At 39.5% G+C, this 21,932-nt stretch overlaps 2 protein-coding genes across 5 annotated transcripts; one reads left to right on the top strand and one right to left on the bottom strand.

Moving 5' to 3' along the window:
- The first annotated feature begins 10,646 nt into the window (after positions 1–10,646).
- LOC109400247 (zinc finger protein 32) lies at positions 10,647–18,545 on the top strand. 4 transcript variants are annotated; one of them, XM_062850295.1, is made up of 5 exons: positions 10,647–10,851; positions 10,959–10,976; positions 16,919–17,519; positions 17,577–17,660; positions 17,918–18,545. In XM_062850295.1, exons 3-5 carry the CDS (start codon positions 16,925–16,927, stop codon positions 18,481–18,483), a joined length of 1,245 nt encoding a protein of 414 aa, XP_062706279.1. In that variant the 5' UTR covers positions 10,647–10,851; positions 10,959–10,976; positions 16,919–16,924; the 3' UTR covers positions 18,484–18,545. The 4 variants fall into 4 exon arrangements, with proteins under 4 accessions (XP_062706279.1, XP_029723310.2, XP_019528269.3 ...); XM_029867450.2 differs by having other exon boundaries at positions 10,944–10,976; XM_019672724.3 differs by lacking the exon at positions 10,959–10,976.
- Positions 18,546–19,690: 1,145 nt separating this feature from the next.
- LOC134292156 (uncharacterized) lies at positions 19,691–20,437 on the bottom strand. Its single transcript, XM_062860994.1, has one exon. The coding sequence runs from the start codon at positions 20,435–20,437 to the stop codon at positions 19,691–19,693; it is 747 nt and encodes a 248-aa protein (XP_062716978.1).
- Positions 20,438–21,932: the final 1,495 nt, after the last annotated feature.

Here is a 21,932-nt window from a genome sequence, read left to right as displayed (position 1 = left end):
GCCTCCCCAATTGGAAGCTTGATCGTCGCGATCTGCGTGCCTGTTGGGCCCGCCTGATGTGGATTGATGCGCTTGGCGCGTCCACCATACACTGCTGCCTAAGAACGGCAGAGAGCTCCTCCGCGGTGGCGATCTCATCCAGGTTCTTACACTGGAGAGTTACCTCCGGCGTCAGAGCCCTCACCTGTATTTTCTCTCCTAGCACTTCTTGCGCTAGTGCCATGTAAGAGGATTCCTTGTTGATGGCATCCTTTTTGAGCACCAGCATCATCTCCCCTTTCCTAGTGCGCCGGATGCTTTTGACATCCGCGCCTAGCTCCGAGAGACGATTCTCGCCACGCATAGCCCGCGGCACATCTGCGTAGCTATTTCCCTCTGTTTTGAGGACCATTGCGTCGCCCTTCGTGCGTTTACGAGCAGGCTTCGCCTTGGTTTTATTCAAAACCTTCTCTTTACTCATCTTCTTTCCAACCGTAATCCAAAGGTTCTCCTTCTCTTGGACCGGTTGGCCACCGCTACTTTTAACGACCTCGTCTCGGGGTTTCGGCTCTTTACCCTTAGCTCGTTTCGCGACCAGTTTGGGTTTGCTCGCACTGCGCGGGCGTTTACCCCTCACCGGCTGCTCCTCGTCAACGGATCTCGGCCTTTTGGCTTGGGCCGAGATTTTCGCTTTATATGCAGCCCCAAGTGACTGCACTCTAGTCGCGCTCTCTGTAGAAGGGCGGTCCGTTTGTGTGGACCTCTCTACTCTACCCTCGTCAATCGACCAAGATCTAATACGATCTCTTGCCGATGATGATGTACTGGCAAGTGCCGTGTGACGACTTGACTCTAGGGGGGAATCGGTTATACTGGAATAGACCACAGTGGATGTTGACCGTGAGTAGTTTCTGCGATTTCTCCTCGACCTCGTTCTGCAGGTAAGCGTCAGACATTAGTAAAGTAGCGTGCGGAACTAAGCAAAGAGGTCGTCAGAATAATCATCACACACATGGACCGATACGTTGTTCGCTTTGCGCACGATGACTATTGGAGCTGCTCAGTCCGAGAATCGACCCAGAAAAATGAAACCGTTGTTCTGGAACCTTTCGATTTCTTCATCTACCTTGGGGAGCGCAGCGTACGCTACGGGTCGCTTCGGGCAATAGGGAAGACGTGCGCTCCAGTGCACCTACCCAGCGTGCTTTAAAAAATCTCCGGGAAGTGTTGCTTGTGTTTACTCGTCACGTATTCATCGGGTTGTTGGTTTACGACGTTGACAAAGCTGATCGGCATAGACCTCAAATTGAATAGATCCACAGTCTTGCTTTAAGGACAAACGTCTTGAAATCCCGCTTCAATAGTGCATCAGAACTTCAGACGCACAAATCTCAAGAAGCAAGCTTCAAACAACAGTAAATTTCATTATTCTGTTCTTGCTCATTTGTAATAAGCTTAAAATAAGAAGATCAGGTGCGCTGGTTTTTGATCAGCAGGAGTAAATCAATTTAATTTTGTATGGCGAAATGCATCTAAACTTGAATTACTTGAAATACAAAGCTTTTCCCGAAAAAATATTTGGTAGGCTTAATAGTTTGTCGATGCGGAGAGTAGGAAAACAGCCGATATAGTTAATTCATTACCGAAAACACTGATCATATAAGCACCAAAACGAGAGAAAAACACTGATGTTTGTGCTACTTACTGTTGATGTTTATAAAACCATTAAACAAAAGATGTTTACAAATTAGAACCAACAAGATGTCGCGCAGGTGGGCATGTTTGGGTGGGCGTAGAGGGTAGAACCTTACACCCCTGGTGTGTCCTGCTTGAGGTTGGCAACGCGATGACATTCTTCCACGAGATTCTCCAGAGAATGACCTTCTGGCCGCTCTCGTTGACTGTCGGCTTTCAGCTTTGAGATAAATATAGCTCGGATGTGCGCATCCACAAATAACCAACATTAACATTAATGATCGAGGGATACCTAAGCTCTTTAGTTCAATAGTTTTTGTGGTACCTTGTGGTATGCACATAATAAATTATTGTATTACTCTATTACGTTTAGCGTGTATGTTTACATTGAGTATCTGTCATATGTGGAGATGTTGTTATTGTTGTCTGGAGTGTGAATCATTGTATGTAACTATGTAATATTGAAGTATCGGTAATAAAGTGTATACAAATAATGAATACAGTTGTTGAATAATCATTACAGAGAAAGATTCTCACATTGGCGACGAGAACGGTGAACAGTGCATGTGAAATTAGTTTAATTTCGGTTCGGGAAGTGTTGTCTTTGGAAAAAGAAAGAGATGAGTGGTGTGTGTGGTGCATGCAGAGTGGTGATGACCTCCAGGTGATGACTTGTGATTGAATTTCAACATTGGAATCAAAAAGGTAAATATTGTGTACTAACTGTTCAATATGAATCAAACAATCTATTTGTACCTTCGACTAATGACAATGATCAACCTGTGAGAGATTTTGATGGTGATCGGTATTGTTTAGTTCAAATCGATGACAATCACTATTGTCAGATAAAGAAATAAAGAACTGTGAAGAAAATCTAAGTTTTGTTGATTGTGATATTGATACTCGTTGAATGGGGTTGTTGTCCTAAATCTAGACTTAAATGCTGAATGATGAATGAAGTATTGATTTGTTAACCGGATGGTCGAGGAAGGCGTAGAGGTGAAACAATATTTTGAAATCAAATTTTGCCGTTGCTGTTAAAAGCCAGTGAAGGCGATGAAAGCCAATGAAGGCGATTAAAGCTAATGAAGGCGACTTTCTTGAAATAGCCGTAAAAGGCGGAAAGGATTACAGATAGAAAAGCCGTTGAAGGCGGAAAGCAGGAAAAATGTTATAGGCAGAAGAACCGAATAAGGCGAAAAACTGTCGATGGCGGAAAGATCCGTCGGAGAGTGAAAAGCTGTTGAAGGCGGAAAAAAGCCGTTGAAGGTGGAAATGCCGTTGAAGGCGGTAAGACCTGCAAGGCAGATATAGTCGGTTCTTTGTAGAGCCGTATAAGGCGAATTGTGTTATTAAAAATTAAAGTACTAAAAACGCAACAGTGTCGTAAATTTCGTAAGAAACAGATTACCAGCCAACGCAGATTTAAGGGCTGTTTGCAGATCAGAAGGAATTTCTCGGCCTATCTTGATGCATGGGAAATTCCTTGGCTGAATCGCTCAAGAAACCGTTTTTCCTTCGATCGCAGCACGCAGTTGCGAAGAAATGACAGTTCAAATGGCAGTCACCGTAGAGAGTTTCTGCCAGGAATCGTTCTAGAAGTTTCTTGAGCGATTTCTCTTGAACTCCAATCTGGGCTTTATAGTTAAATTGAACCATTAAAATGAAATTTCACACCAATTAAGTGGCAGCTGAGAAGGCGAAAGTCAAAACTAAACTTTAGGCTAAGCGTGACTAGAAAAACAGGAACGAATAGTATTTGGATATGTTCCAAATGCGAATATAACTGAGCAGATACTGAGGTTGTTGTGGACCCACCTCAGGTGATATATATTGAAGTTATCATTGCTGAGTAAAGTATAATAAGTCTACGAGACGTAAAAAGGGTTGGCTCTTGAAACCAAATTAACATGAAGACATGATTTAACTAATGCTTTGTCCTCTCTTACAAGACTAAAAATGTAACTTCAAGAAAATTAACATCAATGTGTGAGAATAATTAAACTGTCTTGGTAGTTTGCAAGATAGGAAGTCAAAATGACAGTTAAAGCATTCGTTGAAGCAGACGACATATTCAGAGCAGTTGCTAACCACTAACCTTTTAAATATCATGCTAGTCAAATGGCTAGTTAAATTGGATATTAAAAAAAATCGAACAATAAAAAAATGAAACTTTTCGGCTTAACTAGAAGTCTCAGGAGTTCGAGTAAAAAGCGCTTTATAACCTATTGAAAGCCACTAAATGTTTATGCAATTCAAGTACAGTGAGTTCTTGAGTAATCACTTCTGAAGTCTTTGAATATAAAATGTATCGGGTGTGGCCAGGAGGGGCATTTTGACTTATGATGCCTAACACTGGATATACACTCCCGTTCAAAAGTTTGGGGTCACCCCCTCAAAAACATGTCATTTCTATAGGCCCATATCTCCGCCAATTTGCGTCCGATTTCAAAACCCTAGGTTTCATTCAAAAGATAATAAGTCAAAGAAACTTTGAACATGATTTAAAAGAAACTTTTTCAAAAAAATTTGTATGTAAACTTAACTTATAAAAAATGAATATAAACTTACGGCAGTATCGCTGGAAGTTGGGTCGACCAAATTTTAAGATGAGAGCGGTAATATGACCCATTTTCTATTAGCTTTCAACTGCTTTTTACAGAACTTAGCTAAAAAATCTAGAAAAAAAGTTATTAAGTAAATTAATCCTTGATGTCATCGACCAAAAGTTTGGGGTCACCCCTCAAAATGCTGTATCGGCCAAAAGTTTGGGGTCACTATCGTAAAACATGGAAAAGTGATTTGTTGATATCTTTGTCATCTTTCATTCAATTTTAATTCTTCTTGGCTTATTTGAAACAAAATGAATACTTACTGCATAGGCATTGAACCACACATATTTGTTGAAATTTACATACTAAAACTTAACGTAAAGTTGCCTCATTTTTTGAAGCGTGGTAAAATGTGCTAACTTTACATAACATTTTTATATACAAAAATCGTTAAATACGTTAAGTTTAAGACATCAAACGTATATTTAGTTAATTATCTTTGAAATGAGCCAAAAATAATCAAAATTGAACTATAGATGACGAAGATATCACCAAATCACTTTTCCATGTTTTACGAAAGTGACCCCAAACTTTTGGCCGATACATCATATTGAGGGGTGACCCCAAACTTTTGGTCGATGACATTAAGGATTAATTTACTTAATAACTTTTTTTCTAGATTTTTTAGCTAAGTTCTGTAAAAAGCAGTTGAAAGCTTATAGAAAATGGGTCATATTACCGCTCTCATCTTAAAATTTGGTCGACCCAACTTCCAGCGACACTGCCGTAAGTTTATATTCATTTTTTTTTTAAATTTGGCAACTTTAAGTTAAGTTTTCATGTAAAATTTTTTGAAAAAGTTTCTTTTAAATCATGTTCAAAGTTTCTTTGACTTATTAACGTTTGAATGAAACCTAGGGTTTTGAAATCGGACGCAAATTGGCGGAGATATGAGCCTAAAAAAATGACATGTTTTTGAGGGGGTGACCCCAAACTTTTGAACGGGAGTGTATGTAGTGCCATTTTTGCTAATGAGTGGGCCATCTTGCCAAGAACTGTGGAACAAGTTAGAGAACAAGGTACAGCTGTACGCTCAACAACAAATTCTGCACAATAATTTCCTTACAGGAAGAGACAAATTTTGATCAGTTAAAGAAGTATTGAAACTATTATTGAGGAGAATAACGTACAGTATATCAAAAGCACAAGATATTGGAATAATAAAAGATAATCATTTCTGTAACTACAGGAATAGATATATCTAATGAAAGCTGGATTATGAGGTTTGTTTTTCAGTCGAGCTTATTAATGCAAACAGGTACCATTTACTAACATGTTACCTTGTTTGAATATTTAGATTTCATACACTGAAAAAACTTCAAATATTGTATGCATGTGTCGCACACATAGATTTTTGCAATTTGTCATAGACAACCCTTTTCATGTGTAGATACACATAGTTTATATAAGGTCCATCGATTTTATGTGTGATTCAGCGTGGAAAACGAGTATGTGTGTACAAATAAAATATATATATATATATCAAATCCATGGATTTTTACCAATAAAAATGTGTGTACATGTATAAGTGATATGCACAGAGAACAGACGTCTATCTCCTCTTTCTGCCTTGTGTAAAACTTTGTAACGGTCATATCAGAGTATGTGGTTATGCTCCCGTTGCGCGGCGCTAGCGTCCCATCACTTACATTGTTATGTTGTCATATTTGTTTCCAGTGCTCGCCATTTTTGGCCGTTTGGCGCTCGTGTCACTTTGTGGGCTAGTGTATTTTAACGATGAACACTGCCATCGTGGGGTCAAATCGACTTTATATGTGGGGCAGTCTCCGTTGGTGGCGTTGAGGTACACTTAAATCCTTTACACACGATTTCGACGCATTTTTGTTCGAGCTTAAACGTCTGTTCTCTGTGTGATATGTGTGTTAATAAGTTCATTGAAAATTTGAATAAAAACTCGATTTAATCCACTTATGGTGAACAGAACCCTTCTTACACTTGTTAAAACTATTGTTGAATTATTTGTATTTAACATATTTATTTTGTGTGATGGACCAAAAGTTCTAGAAAATATTGTGGATTTGGCATCTAGTGGATTGGTTTCCAAAATAGAATCATGGACCATGGACTAAACTACCAGAAATGCCAGACACCTTCTAGAATCTTGTGTGAAATTTTTAAAAAATAGCTTACATATTCTAGAATATTGTATCTTTTGTTAACTGCCAAAAGATCTTGAATCGATTAATAAATGGATAAGAAAATCAGCGAGATACACTTTGTCTAATATCTGTTAATCAGTCGAATAAATTAGCTCCGAAGTACTTGGTATTCATGGTTATGGTGTAAAAAGGACAAACATAATATATCTACTATGCTAATCAGTTTTGGAATTAGCTAGTTATTTTGGCTGTCCAGTTCTTGCATTTTTCCCACAATACATAAATTCAATGCTTTCATTTAACATATTGTTAGTTTTTATAGAATTCCTGTTTATTTGTAATTTGTTATTAATAATTTTATTGAAAACAATTACCTGCTAGTATACACTTTATATGAGGTCAGCATTATTGATTGAACAATATTTTTCCATAGACTGGTCAAAAGCTCATGCAAGATAACAAACGATAATAAAAAAGGAATTTATTGAAATACTCTTCAAAAGATATCTCAGTAACCAAATGTCCAATCAAATTTCCGGTCTTTCCAAATTTCAGGGCCTTTTACAAGGATACTGTAGCTTTTATTTGGTGCTAAGAGTACCCAAATCGGCTGACAGACGGCTGAGATATTTATTATGATACACTTGGTCAAAAATCTCTCAAAAGATTAACCTGTATTACTCCCAAGTACTCTTTGAAAGATATCTCGATAACCAAATGTCCAATCATAATAAAATTGTATAGGGTTCTACTAGGATATTATAGCTTTCATTTGGTGCCAGGAGAACCGAAATCGGTTGACAGACGGCTGAGATATTTATTATGATACACTTGGTCAAAAATCTCAAAAAGTTTAGTTATATAAAATCATAAAAAACATTAAATGAAATAGTGTTTGTATGACACTTGGACACTTTGGATCGAAAACGAGTTAATGGATATTGATAATGGAGTGTGATTTTGGTGGCGAAGTGAAGAGGCCGCTTTTTTTTTCATTTGGACCGGCCGCGTCGTCATCGTCGTCAATTTGAATGTGCACATCGTCGTACCCGTGTATAGTTGTAGCGGTTCAGTGTGATTTCGAAGAAGAGGCCAGTTAGTGGAAGATGCTGCAGCACATACGCACTGGACACTTCGAAGGATGTTTATTGGTGAGCTCTTTCCATTTTATCATAATAATTATTGCCAAAGGATGTATAAAATTCTGCTCTGGTTTTTGTGTATTTATCTAACTAATATTGAAAAGTTCGTCATGTGTCGACGCTAGTTTTCAATGCACATTCAGTTGATAATAAATACTTTTCTTTTATTTTTCGCATTTACTCACAAATTTGAATGGTTCGTCTGTCGGCGGAGCACACAACGACGCAGTGGAATACCGGCGAGGACGTTTCGGATTAGTTGAGTAATTGGCTTCTTTAGTGGTGTTGAGATAATTCCATATTCTGAATCTGCATGCCAAACTGAGCCGAAATCCAAATTTTCATCAATTTTGGTGCCCGGGAACCTATTTAAAAATCAATTTGAAATTTGTATGGGAGCGATTTGTCGAATCACCCCTCGTCGCATTTTGTACTGAGCGGAGCTGTCTAGCAGTTGCCCAGCTGTCAAAAGATGATTTCAAAAAATCTCTTTGAAATTGATATTAGATACCAAAAAAAAGTTCTAAAAATCTGAAAAAAATCATAGCGGCTCAGAAAAAGGTGCTCTTTCGTTTAAAAATAAAAAATCATTGAATTTTTGTTAATTAAAAAACCCAATTCACACGCGAGCAAACTACTAATTTAAGCGAGATATATTCGAGGAATAGGAAAATGACGCGATACACGGTAGCGAGGAAACTTATAGTTGTGTTGTTACAATAATGTGTCTTGGGTCTCACACCACAAACAAGGTGTGTGCACGGAAGGTGCTGTATGTAGGGTTGTGCAAAGGTAACAAGGTAATGTATTTATAAGAGGTGAACATTGTACATACCTTCCCAACATCGTCATCTTCGGTGTCGACATTTGTAATATTTTAGTCAAAATGAATAAATGTTTTGACTCAAGTAAAGGTTGCATGAATCAAATCACTTACCAAAGTGAATCCAAATCATGTGACTCTCCCCTCCCCACTAACAAAAACTCCTTCCCGTGACAGTCGTGGAGAAGATGAGGTGATCTCGGTCTCTAGTAGCAACGTACGTCACACTAACATTCCTTTCCTTCCTCGATGACCGTAAGGACGTGGCCGGCGCCGTTATTGACTAATAAAGTCTGGAATTCTCGAACTGTGCACATTGAGAGCGGTAGCTACTCCCAAGCTCCGTTTGTTGGTTCCTTGTGCAATTTCGATTGTTCTGGTCAATCACGGAGTAGCAACTACGAATTGTACGGTTATCTATGCTCATGCTCATGCTCAAAACGAGTTAATGGATATTGATAATTTTTCCACTGTAACATTCGTGCAGTGTTCCGACATATTAGTAAAAACAATGTCTGAATAATAATCTGAATATACATACCTTTTGTATGAGATTCTTCTATGAAAGGACATGTCAAAAAAAAAATCAGTGGGCAGTATACAATGTTTGCATGCTAGCTGCCATTGAAAACATTTGAGAAGAGGAAAGCAATTCAATTAATTCATCAGCAAAGGTAATATTTAGCTTGACACTTAGTATTAAAAATATTTTGGGATTTGGGAAAATACTTGGGTCAAAATAATATTTCTTTTTAGGTACAACCACAAGTAACGGCCAAGTAATTTACCAAAATGCCGAGCAGAGATGGATGACTGTACTACTAATTCTGATGTGAGACTGAAGCGAGACGTTCATAAACTGAGGAGACTATAAGCGAAAACAACGTGGAGTGACCTTGCTGCGGATCTGGAGAAAAAACGAGATGTGATCACCGACGAACCGACGTGACAGTGGTGATTCAAAAGTGTCCCCCCCAAATTTAACGGTCGACCACCAAAGCGAGCGATCGCTTCTGTCAAATCAGCGCAGACGCGAACCGTTTCCTATATGAACACACGGGGGTTCGGTGTCGAGCTATCAAATCATCGCGAGCCGTTATAGAGGTGGCGATAGTGTTCGGCTATTTTTCATCATGGCGTCGCGGACAACAAATTTGAATTTATTTGTTCTAGCTGTCACGTCGGTTCGTCGGTGATGTGATACCTTGTGGTATGCACATAATAAATTATTGTATTACTCTATAGAGATAAGTGACATTTCAACACACGAACACTAGCGCAAATTTTTCCTCACACAAAAGTGCACGCCGATTGAAAGGCTATTCAGATTGCATATGCGAATATTACCCAATCGAATTGGGTAAAACGGGTAAATAATGATAAAACTAGGGTAAATAATGATAAAACCGGGGCAAGAGTGCAAATATTTTCCTCGCAGTTTCACAACTACATCTACTAAAACGGCACGCATACATTTGAACGTGATTACCTCTATTACGTTTAGCGTGTATGTTTACATTGAGTATCTGTCATATGTGGAGATGTTGTTATTGTTGTCTGGAGTGTGAATCATTGTATGTAATATTGAAGTATCGGTAATAAAGTGTATACAAATAATGAATACAGTTGTTGAATAATCATTACAGAGAAAGATTCTCACAGTTTTTCTTTTTAATTTGACCACCAGTTGCTCGTGTTTTTCACACAATGCAACAAGCAGTTGTGCCTCTAGTGGTGACTAGCGCCACTAGCTTTGGCAGCTTTTTGGAACCGTGCGCATTTTCGACAATGTTTTGTTTTGTTTAATGGTTGCACTCCGAAAAATGTGTTGAATAAAATTAGGCGATAAAAAGCACAAGAATTGACAAAATATGTATAATGTAATGTCAAATCAGGCCGAACATTTCAATAGGTCCTATCTGCAATTGAGAGGCTCTCTTTGTTCACTTTCTCTTTCAATTATTGCAATGTAATGGCACACTTTTCAACTACTTTTGCAGTACAAATCAAAAGACGATTATTTTGACCATCGTTCAATGCAAGGAGACAATCATAATACAAATAAACAGCTGAGATATTAACGAAAGAGAGGGAAACCAAAGAGAGCCTCTCTTCTGCGGATTGGACCTTTAGACATGTTTGGCCTGAAATGGTTTAAAATTTATTTGGCCCAAAAACTTTTATGTCCTTATATTAACTCGATTTTTCGAGATTTGGAGCATTGTTGGAATTTTTCTCGCCGTGCAGCTCAAACAAAAATCCGAAGTGCCAAAACAAGTAAACAAAGAATGAATGACATCGTCGTCACAACAAAAATCGAAGGAAAATTTGGTTGCTTGCGATGTGATTTTATTTTTCCTAAATATTACAAAAAATTCTTGTTTTTATTCCAAACATTATGTCGTAAAATCTATTGAACGTGTAGTGTTATCGATGTGATATCAAAAGTTCGTGTAATAAGTGTTAATTCCGTAAAATTTGTAAGTAAAAATGTTTTGCTCTAAAGAACCCAGGTGACATTTTTTTTTCTCGTTGCTATGTATGCCATGACCGCCATAACGAACTGACACAGCCTACTATTACGCAGTTATCTTTTTTCACTCAAGTGAGTTGTCATGGCATACTGTGCCGATGGAATAAAATCGATTAATCATTCGCTGTTCATCGTTCGAAGGGACAACATCGGAAGTAAAACGAGCTTGTGAATTTTTTGATCGCGTCGAAAAATATAGTTGTATATAGATTAAATTTGATTCCCCAAAAGTGTAAATAGTGGTGTAAATAAATTAGTGTTAAGGTTTATCATTTTTTTTAGTAAATAAGTGTCTCCATTTAAGTATTTTTTTAGGGTTAAGACGGTTGCAGGTAAGAGGAAAGTTTAGAGGGGGGACTAGTTTGGTTTGAAGGCAAGGTCGTGCAGAAGGTGTTCGAATGGACACGGGAGACGGGGACGGCCGCGGCGGCGATGATCCTTTGAAAAAAGGATTCACAGTCGTCCACGAAAAACGGAAATTGAGATCAGACTACCAGACAAAATACGATTTCGAACATGGCGTCGACACCAAGAGAAACAAGACGATCAACACGACTGAAGAACAAAATGGCGGCTTGAATTCCGGAAACAAAGCACATGACAAATCCCACACAAACACACAGAAACAACACACAGCACAAACAGACAAACAGACTCGACAGAATAAGGACAGAACTGATGCGGTATACAATGATGGTTGGATTAAAAATACAGATTACACAACATTTGTTATTGAACGGGAGAAAATTGAAGGTATTGGTCGTGATGTTTACCCGCATCCGATGGAGGTAGCTAAGATGTTGAAAAACATTAAGGCAGATAACTACAAGGAGATGAAATCAGTAGGTAGGGGTCGGTTTCAACTGACGTTCAATAAACCAAGAGACGCGGAACAGTTGATTAATTCGAAGTTGTTGAAGGAAGAGTTCAAGTTCAAAGTCTACGTACCGGCAATGTTTAAGCAGACAGTAGGGATGGTAAGGGATGTTGCTAAATCGTTATCGGAGCAAGAGATATTGGAGAATATGCATAGTGGTAATATCAAGATAGAGAAAGTAGAAAGAATGATGAAAAAGGTTGAGGATAAGCTGGTACCAACGTACTCGATCAAAATTTACGCGAAGGGTCAATATTTACCAAGATCAGTGGAAATCTATGGACAGGATCGTCTGTGCGAACCATATGTGTTTCCATTGAAAATTTGTTACAAATGTTGGAGGTACGGACATGGACAGAAGTTTTGTAAGGCAAGTTCGGTAAAATGTTGTAAATGTGGAATGGAACATGAAGAAAAGGATTGTAATGCAGCAGAATTGAAATGTATTAACTGTGGGGGAACTCATAAGGCATCTGACAGGGAGTGTCCAGAATGGGAGAGACAGGATAAGATTAGAGTGGAAATGGCGAAGAATAAAATATCGTATTTTGAAGCACAACAGAAACATCCGAAGAAACAAAAGTCAGTACAGAACAGGTTAAACTCGAACAAGGAATTTCCTAGACTGCCGGAAAAAGAATCAGGGAACATCTATGGTGATGAAACGGAAAACGACCATGAAGATGGGGCTTGGGGCTACACAGCAGGGACATCCTGGAGCAGTGTCACCGAAAACGGATTGTTGACTCGAAAGCCAAAGAAAAAGATGACAATTCAGCCAAAAGTTTTTCCTAAAGCCGACCTCTATGAAGAAGCACCGCATGTCTTCAAACCGAATCCACATACAACTTCAGAAACAGAAAGAATGGTACACCGAATCAAACAGGAACTGATCGCACAATTCAATCTGAAAGGAATAGTTGATAAAATCAAAGCTATTCAGGATACTATTCTGAAAAGCACCAATAAAACGGAAAATATAGAACAGGACTTAGTACTAATCAACATAAGTAATCAGTTAAATTCAATTTTAAATCCGGAAATCTGCTATGAAAATGAAATAGAAACAAACAATAATGGACCAGAACAAACACAGAAATCTAAGAATCATTCAGAATAACGTAACAAGCATCAGACCTACAGACACTCGAGAATTGATAAAGAACTATCTAAGTAAAGAGAACGTAGATCTAGTAATATTAAGTGAAATATGGCTTAAACCAGAAGAAACATATAAATTTCCAGGGTATAACTTTTTGAAGGAAGCCAGGCCCTCCGGTTATGGGGGTGTGGGCTTCCTTATTAAAAACGACATATCAATAAAACAGTTTAAATTACCTTCACTTAACCCAGTCGAAGCTATTGCAATAGAAACTTTAAATACAATCCCTAAAATGCTAATAATTTCAATATATATACCGCCTCAACCGGTTAATAATAACGACATAAAAACCCCTTTAAAAAAACTACTAGATATTATAGAACAGCAAAACAAACCCACTATAATAGCAGGAGATTTTAATGCTCATAACAGATTATGGAACCCCTTACACCCCAACTGTCCTAGAGGTGAATTGATAGAGCATTTACTTGAGGGCAGAGATTTAGTTTTATTAAATGATGGAGCGAGTACGTTAATCAAACCACCAGACACAATTCCGTCAGCAATCGATCTTACCTTCGTATCACCTGTCATAGCTTGCAAATCAGACTGGACAGTACTGGACCTAGACTTTTTCAGCAACCATAAAATCATCAAACTAGAAATCGAAAGCGCAGCAAATGTCAGTCAATCCCAATCAGAATACCTAAACAAAAATCAAGCAATAGAAAAAATAAATAAAATTCAACCCCACATGATTCATACAATAGAAGATATTTCACCGATTTTTGCAGAACAAATAAATTCTTCAAAATATAATCTGAATAAAGGAAAAATCAAAAAAGTACCTAAACCTTGGTGGACTAAAGAAATCGAACAACTACTCAACTCAAAAAATAAAAAACTCAAAGAATTTTATAAAAATCAAACTTTTGAAAACTTTACGAACTTTAAAAAAGAAAGAGCAATATTGAAAAGAAAGATAAGAAGTGAAAAGAGGAAATGCTGGAAAGAACTCATTAACTCCATAAATCCGGACATGACACAGAAAGAACTATGGAATACTGTCAAGATGATCGGGGGTGGTCGCCCTTCTAAGAATAACATAATCCTATTGAATGACCAACACTTAGCGACACAATTCATGAATCAGAACTTTCCAACAATAGTAAATGAAATTAACTACACTCCATTACCAACCCAAAACTACATAAAAATTAATTTCAAGGACATTAGACAGACAATTTACTCAAAAAAAGATCACTCTACCCCAGGACCAGACCTTCTATCATTTTACATACTAAAGCGGATTAATCTTAACTTACAAATAAGAATTACAGAGTTACTTGAGGAAGTCCTTAACTCGGGTAATATACCCGAGGAATGGAGATCTATCAAAATAATACCATTACTTAAAACAAGTAAAGACCCCAACCAGTGGAACTCATACAGACCGTTAGCGATGATGAATGTCTTATTAAAACTCATAAATTGTACCGTCAAACAAGAACTTTCAACTTTCATTAGTAAAAATAATATCCTCCCAGTTAATTCATTTGGATTCAAGAAACACACAAGTGCAATAAATTGTGTTAATTACCTAGTTTCTATGGTCACACACTCTAAAAGAGAAGGTTTGGTCATGGTAGCTACATTTCTTGATTTGTCAAAGGCTTTTGACAACGTCAATGTTGATAAACTTTTAGAAACCCTTCGAAATGAGAATATTCCCAATCATTTAGTGAATTGGGTTTATCATTATTTAAAAAACAGAAAAACGATATTACTTTTAAATGATGGTACTGAAATAACACAAATTACCAACAGCGGACTTCCACAAGGATGTCCGCTGTCCCCTATTCTATTTAACCTTTACACTAAAGTTGTACACAAAATAATTCAAGAGGACGGAACTTTAATTCAATTTGCAGACGATTTCACTGCCGTTATACAAGGTTTTAGTATAGCTGTTGCAGCTAACAAAATGAACACCTTTCTCTCGAAGTTAAACTTGGAATTCAAAAATTTAGGCTTTGAATTAAATCCGCAAAAATCAGCTTCAATAGTTTTTACCAATAAATATAACCCTAACATAGACATTCATTTAAATAATACCTCAATACCAATAGAAGAGAGCCACAAATTTTTAGGAATCATAGTAGACCATAAACTAAATTTTAAATATCAGATCGAGCAAATGTGCATCAAAGCAAAACAAAAGGTAAATATACTCAAAATGATATCGAGGAAACGTAGTGGCGCACATCCCGAACAGATGCTAAAAATTACTAAAGCTATAGTCAGATCTCTTTTGGATTATGGAATAACAATAGTAGCAGCAGCAGCAAAAACAAACTTTGAAAAGTTAGATACAGTATATTTGTCAGCATTAAGAACATCCATGAGATACTTGAAATCCACTCCCAATCATGTCGTTTTATTCGAGACTGGTGAAATGCCTTTAAAATTAAGAGCAGAAATTCTTGCTTCGAAAGAGGTAGCTAAAACAATATATTTCAATAATAGTCCTATAATTAGTCATCTCACAGAACTGATGCAAATAGATTTTTTACCTAGACACATTTCATATATAGAAAAGATAGCTTCTGTAAACAATTTCCATTACTCACAGCTTGCTCAAAACATAGTTTTAAAATCACCTTCCACCTTCCAAACCAAACTTAAAGTGAAAGACTCGATAAAAAATCTGAAAAAGGCAAATGTTAGCATAGAAATTCAAAAACAGATGGTAGCAGAACTGATAGAAACTAGTTATGCAAACACATATCATATTTATACGGACGGTTCTCTCATGGATACAATCCCTGGTTTTGGTTTTTATGACCCAGTAGAAAGAATATCCTTCAGTTATAGGCTTAAAACTGGCTTCACAATAATGAACACTGAAATAGCAGCAATAATCAAAGCAATAGAATACGCTAATAATAAAAATGCTAAAGAGTTGACAATATTCACAGATTCAAAAAGCGCTTGTTCATTATTGAACAACTCACAACAAACAGATAACTATTTAATTAAAAAACTTATTAACTTAGTTGAGGATTCATGTATAGATAAAGTTTTTATTCAGTGGATCCCAGGGCATATAAATTTGTTAGGAAATGACAGGGCAGACAGAGCAGCTAAGTTAGGAACTACACGAACGACAATAGAACAAATAAACTTCACCTTACAAGACTTGATCAATATACTTAAAATGGAAACGGTAACCATCTGGCAGGATCAATATACGCAAATTTCATCCGATAAAGGTAAATTTCACTTTGAATATGCAAAAAATATAACTTTAAAACCGTGGTTCAAACACTTCAACTTCGAAACGCTAGACACCATCATGCTATCACGAATCAGATCTGGACATATGGCCACGAAAGACAGATTAGCAAAATGGAATTTAATTCCGAATGACCGATGTGACGATTGCTCAATCACAGAAGATTTAGAACATCTTTTGTACGACTGCCCAAATTATCATTCGATTAGAACCCAATATCAAGATTTAATAAATAGAGTTCCGATTCAGCAAATTCTAGCAAAAAATAGTAAATCCAATTACACTGCAATAGTCGAATACCTTAAAACAATTAATAAAAATGTTTGAGATTTTGTATTAAATTCGCATTGTTTGTAAAATTAAATAAAGTGATAAGTCTGAACATAAATTTAAAATCAGCTACTTAAAAGCACAACAGGGGAATCAAATTTCGCGTTCGGTAAATACGATTAACTTGGCAACACAATTCACAAGACTTGGCTTTATGGATCGATTAGAGTCAGTCTAGTTAGAGTCTGGCGGACTGTCACTTTCTATCGGAGCCAATCGAGCATGACGTCACGGTGTAGCATTTATCGGCGAGGACACTATGACGTCATGCTCGATTGGCTCCGGTCGAAAGTGACAGTCCGCCAGACTCTAATTATAGGGACTCTAGGATCGATAGGTCTGAGCCAGATGACAGCTAGAAGAAAAAAAAAAAAAAAAAAATCGATTAATCTTCCTTCGTTTTCCATTAGATCGCGATGGATGGGTGTAGTTTTTGCACCAACCGGTGTGTTGGACCGTTCCGACACATTTTGACCATCTGTGAGGAATACCGGGCGGATTTGGAGCCGGTCTTGCAGAAACTGAATGCCACTGCGACACTCCTTCCCATTGCGGAAGGTTATCAGACGTGCGACCAATGTCGGCGAAGGATAATTTCTTCGCATGGCATTCCGGAAAGCTACTTCCAGATTATGCCCAGCTCGGAAGTGGTCAGTGTCAAGGTAGAACCGGACGTGGATTTCGACCGATTGCGACAAGGGGGCGAGGAGGAGGACGAGGAGTTTCTTCCGCTTGAACCGGAAACGGAACTGCGGATTGATGAAGAGGATCAGGGAGATTTTTTGTTTAGCGGTTTGGACGATCGGTTAACCGTGGAAAATCGTAAGGAGAGTTTGCCACAGGAACCGGCGGTAAAAACCAGACGAAAAAAATTGAAGCTGGATCAGTCAGCGTCGTTTGGAGTTGTGATTAAGAGGAATCGAGTCTTTCCCATCCGGCACCGGTGTCCATTCTGCAACAAAGGCTTTGCGGATAAGTATCTGATGACGACACATATCCGATGGCACACTGGTAATTTGGATAAAATTTGATGATTGAGTTTGAAGATTTAACCGTTTTATATTTTAGGTGAGAAACCGTTCAAATGCGAGCACTGCGATAAAAGCTTCTGTGAGAATTCAAAACTAAAACTACACATGAGAACTCATACAGGTATGGGCCCATAATCAAAGATTATGATGCATTGATTTGAAGGGGACGGGGGTAAGACTTTCGTAAAGAGTTGGCTGGTCAGTGTGTCTTGTCAGCATTTATGAGCCGACAGAGGCGTGCTTCAAGTGCTTTGCACAACTGGTCAACTTCCAGTCCAAAAGATAATGTCTCCATGTCGAACCAGAGTTTCAGAATACCTAAGAACAACGAGGTGTGCTACTGTAGTTGGATACAACTTGCTTCTTCTATTGTTTCAGGCGAACGCCCGTACGTATGTCCTCACTGCGGCAAAGGTTTCACCCAGTCTGTGACGCTCAAGATCCACATTCGGATTCACACCCGCGAGACTCCCTACGTATGCGAAATCTGCAACCGTGGATTCACCCAATCCTACAACCTAACCGTGCACTTGCGCAACCAGCACAACGAGGTCACGATCTACCGCGGCCGGGAAGTGGGAATCCTACCGGAGTACCGATGCGAACAGTGCGGCAAAATCTACCGATCGCCGAAGAGTTTCCAGCTGCACGTTAAAATGCACGGGTCAGGGAAGCTGTTCGATTGCAAGAAATGTGGGAAACAGTACACCTACGTGCACAAGTGCAAGCTGGATGGCGGTGCGGACAAGTCTAAGGTCTATCCGTGCCAGGTCTGTGGGCTGGAGTTCAAACACCACCAGAGTGTCATCTATCACATGAGCAGTAAGCATAACCGATTCGGATACGAGGAAGGCTGGGTTGGGAAGGGCCAGGAAGAAAAGGAAGATTCGAAGGAGGGCATCGTGGACTTGAGGCAATTTGTGGAGTCATCGCTGGTTTCGTGATCTGGGGGACGTTGGTAATCTCGTATGATCAGATAAGAAGTAAAGAATAATGTGTAGTGCGATGACTATGTATAGAATTTTTGCAAAGAACATTTCCCTGGCTCATGCCGGTTAATTTATCTTATTATGATAGAGTTTTGGCAGTTTTGTCTTTCATCCAACCGGGAAAATCTGCATGGCAAATGGGATAAGGCTCTGTGGATCTCATTAGCCAATCATGACTGTTATCCTAATGAGTCTGCTTCGGATGTACTGTCAGTTGTGATGATTCAGGAACCGCATAACTTTACTGCAGGTTTCAAGTACCACCGCCTTCTGGATGCTGTCTAGGTCCTTCTTCAATTCCATCTCATCTAGAGATCTCTGGAAAGATCTAGAGACATTCCCGGTCACCGAAAGGACGACCGGAACTATACGGACGTACTCCAGATGCCACATCTGCTTCAACTCTTCCGCTACTAGCGAACAGCCCGGTCGTTGTGCTTCGTAAACTTGCCGGAGAACGTTGATTAGACATTTTGGTCTAACGGTGCAGCGATGTCGATGAGAGTTATCCTTTCATCCTTTTGCTGGAAACTACAATGTCTTACTACAACTTTATGAAACTATTTTCCAGCACCGGGTCCGACTTGGTTCTTTTAATCGGGTTACTATCCGACATCCTGTAGACGTGACCTGCTCACCGTAGCCTCCCATTTTTCGCGGTGTGGACGATCGTTGGTTTTTCAGCAGCTTATGTAGCTTGCGGTTCATTCGCCTTCTCCAAGTCCCGAGCATCAGAAAGTGTTACCCTTAGCGATGCCCGCTCATCACTGCAGCTTGTCTATATTGCAGTATCTTCTTTGTATTCCTTCGTGAACCATGCGATTCGACAATAGAACATAGATACGCTTTGTAATAAAAGCAGAACCAACAAAAGGGAAAAAAAACTGCTGAGTGATTCACTTATCACTTCAACTGCCGAACACTGGTTCCCGCAATCCTACTTGTCGCCTTTTTTGTAGATGGGACACACGATACCTTCCATCCATTCCTGCTCCCAAAACTTGGTAATGAGCCAGTGTAGTGCTCTCATCAGTGCTTTTCTACCGTCTTTTAGAAGCTCGCTCAGTAGTTAATCTGCTCCAACGGCTTTGTTGTTTTTCCTCCTCAATCTCTTGGATGTTAGGGACCGGAAGTCTTTCATCCTACGCACGTACTCGTAGATCTATTTGTTGAACCGAGTGTCAATATGTTTTGCTCGTCGACTTCTTCCTCCTGTAGATGACAGCATGGTAATGCAGCTTGGATTGTCTTCATGCATCACCACAGGTTTGATGACATCCTCGTCGACGTCGGGCACCACCTTCGTCAACCAGAGAAGTTTCTGGCTAGCCTCGGATAGTGCTACGTACTCCGCTTCCGTTGAAGACAAGCTGACGCACTGCTGTTTCCTTGCTGCCCAGCTGATAGCACCGTCTCCGAGTTTAAACATGAACCCAGAGTTGTACTGACGGTCAGCCTTGTCGCCGGGCCAGTCTGCATCAACGAATCCTTCAAGCTCGCCAGTTCCACCGAACTCTAGCTTCAAATCTGCCGTCGTTGTAAGGTACCGTAGGGTTCTCTTCGCTTCGATCCAGTCCGCTTCAGAGGGTTGACTGACCTTGCGCCCCAGGATGGACGCCGCAATCGCAATATCGGGTCTGGTGCCTACCGCAACGTACAGCAACGCGCCAACCAGGCTTTGGTAGCGCTCGCGCTCGGATATCCAGGCAGGGTCCATTGAAATTTTTGATGGCTTCGCCTTGTCTACGCCGAAGCTCTCGGCAATCTTCCGAATATATGCCGATTGATTCAGAAGGAAACTGCCGAAATTCGTCCTCTCTACTTGAATGCCCTGGTAATTGGTGATGTCCTTCAAGGCCGTAAGTTTGAAGTTAGCTCGACATGTAGCGGTACACGCGCTCATACTCATCGTTGTCCAGACTTGTCACTAGCATATCGTCGACGTACAGCAAAATAAACGACATCGATCCATCGACGTTGCGGATGTAGAGACGGATGGTTCGTATTCAAGCCGCTTCAGTTTCTCCGATATCTTCTGGTTCCAGATGCGTCCCGCTTTCTTCAGCCCGTAGGGACTACGTTTCAACAGGCACACCTCCTTTTGAGACCCGGTGTGATAGCCTTTTGGTTGCTTCATATAGATTGTCTCCGTGCAATATGCCGACTTGACATCAATGTGCTTGACATGCAGGGATCGACGAGCAGCAATTGACAACAGGATGCGAAGCGTAGTGTGTTTAGCCACAGGCGCTGTTATACTTGGTACAGACAGTAGAGGATTCGGATAACAAACTGTAATTAGAATAAATAACTTTAACCAAATCTTTAATGCGTCCGTTCATATCCGCGTCGACGGCAAACTCTGACTCTACACATTCAATTGGAAATGATCAAAATGATGTTAGAGGGGTAAGACACTCTGGGTTAAATTCAATTATTACAACATCTTCCCTCTCATAAAAATGATTTAAGAAACAATGAAATCTTTAAACTTAGCTGGTAATTTGATTTCTCTTTTAGGACGATCACGAATTTTCGGTGAAGGCAACTTGTTGCTCACTGACGGTCTGGTATTCGGATCCTCACACGCTTTGTTGTCCTCATCAAGGCTGTCGTTCTGTACTGTTTCACGAGCTGGTACCGCCATATCCGCTGTTGTTTGTTGGGGCACATCCACATTCAGCGCAGTTTGGTTGCTTCCTGTTCCAATCGAAGGTTGAGCCTTGGTTCCATGTGAAATTAAAGCTGCTGCGGGTTCCTTGCGAGGTTTTATGTTTACCGCGTCTCGGCGATAACTGCTTCCATCCACGCTAACTATATACGATCTATCACTTAGTTTGTTACTAATGTATCCTGGAGACCAAACTGTCGATGATTGGGGTCTTGCTTGAACATAAACTGGAGATCCGATGTCCAAAGCAGGCAATGTTCTGGAGCGCTTGTCATAGTTGTATTTGATCTTCTGTCGATTCTTCGCGATTGCTTCGGGAACTCCTTCGACGACTTTCTGCAAAAGATGTGTTGCTGGTGTAGGTATTCCGCAACGAGTACTTCGGGAAAATAATCGAGATGATGGGCTATATCCGATGTTATTAGGCGTGTTCCTCCAAATCTGCAGTGCATACCAGAGATCCTGTTTAGACTCGTTCGCCTTACGGATCAGTTGTTTTGCAATTTTAACAGCGGCTTCGGCTTTGCCATTTGACTGTTGATGATGTGGTGAAGACGTTGAGTGTTGGAATCCCCACAACCTTGCGAACTGAATCATGTCCTCGTTCACAAAGTTAGTAGCGTTGTCCGTAATAATCAACTGAGGGGTACCATGGCAGGCGAAGTTTCTTTTGCAGGCTGCAATGACAGAAGATGGCGTCAAATCCCTTAATAGGTCCAACTCGAAATAATCC

Source organism: Aedes albopictus, chromosome 1 (genome assembly GCF_035046485.1).
Source record: "Aedes albopictus strain Foshan chromosome 1, AalbF5, whole genome shotgun sequence".
NCBI lineage: Eukaryota > Metazoa > Arthropoda > Insecta > Diptera > Culicidae > Aedes > Aedes albopictus.
This window is presented reverse-complemented; position numbering and strand designations above follow the sequence as displayed.

Coding starts and splice junctions, on each gene's coding strand:
- LOC134292156 (XM_062860994.1), bottom strand. CDS start 20,437: ATGAGTATGAGCGCGTGTACCGCTACATGTCGAGCTAACTTCAAACTT.
- LOC109400247 (XM_019672724.3), top strand. CDS start 16,925: ATGGATGGGTGTAGTTTTTGCACCAACCGGTGTGTTGGACCGTTCCGA. Junction 17,520..17,576: donor ACATATCCGATGGCACACTG/GTAATTTGGATA, acceptor TTTATATTTTAG/GTGAGAAACCGTTCAAATGC. Junction 17,661..17,917: donor ACACATGAGAACTCATACAG/GTATGGGCCCAT, acceptor CTATTGTTTCAG/GCGAACGCCCGTACGTATGT.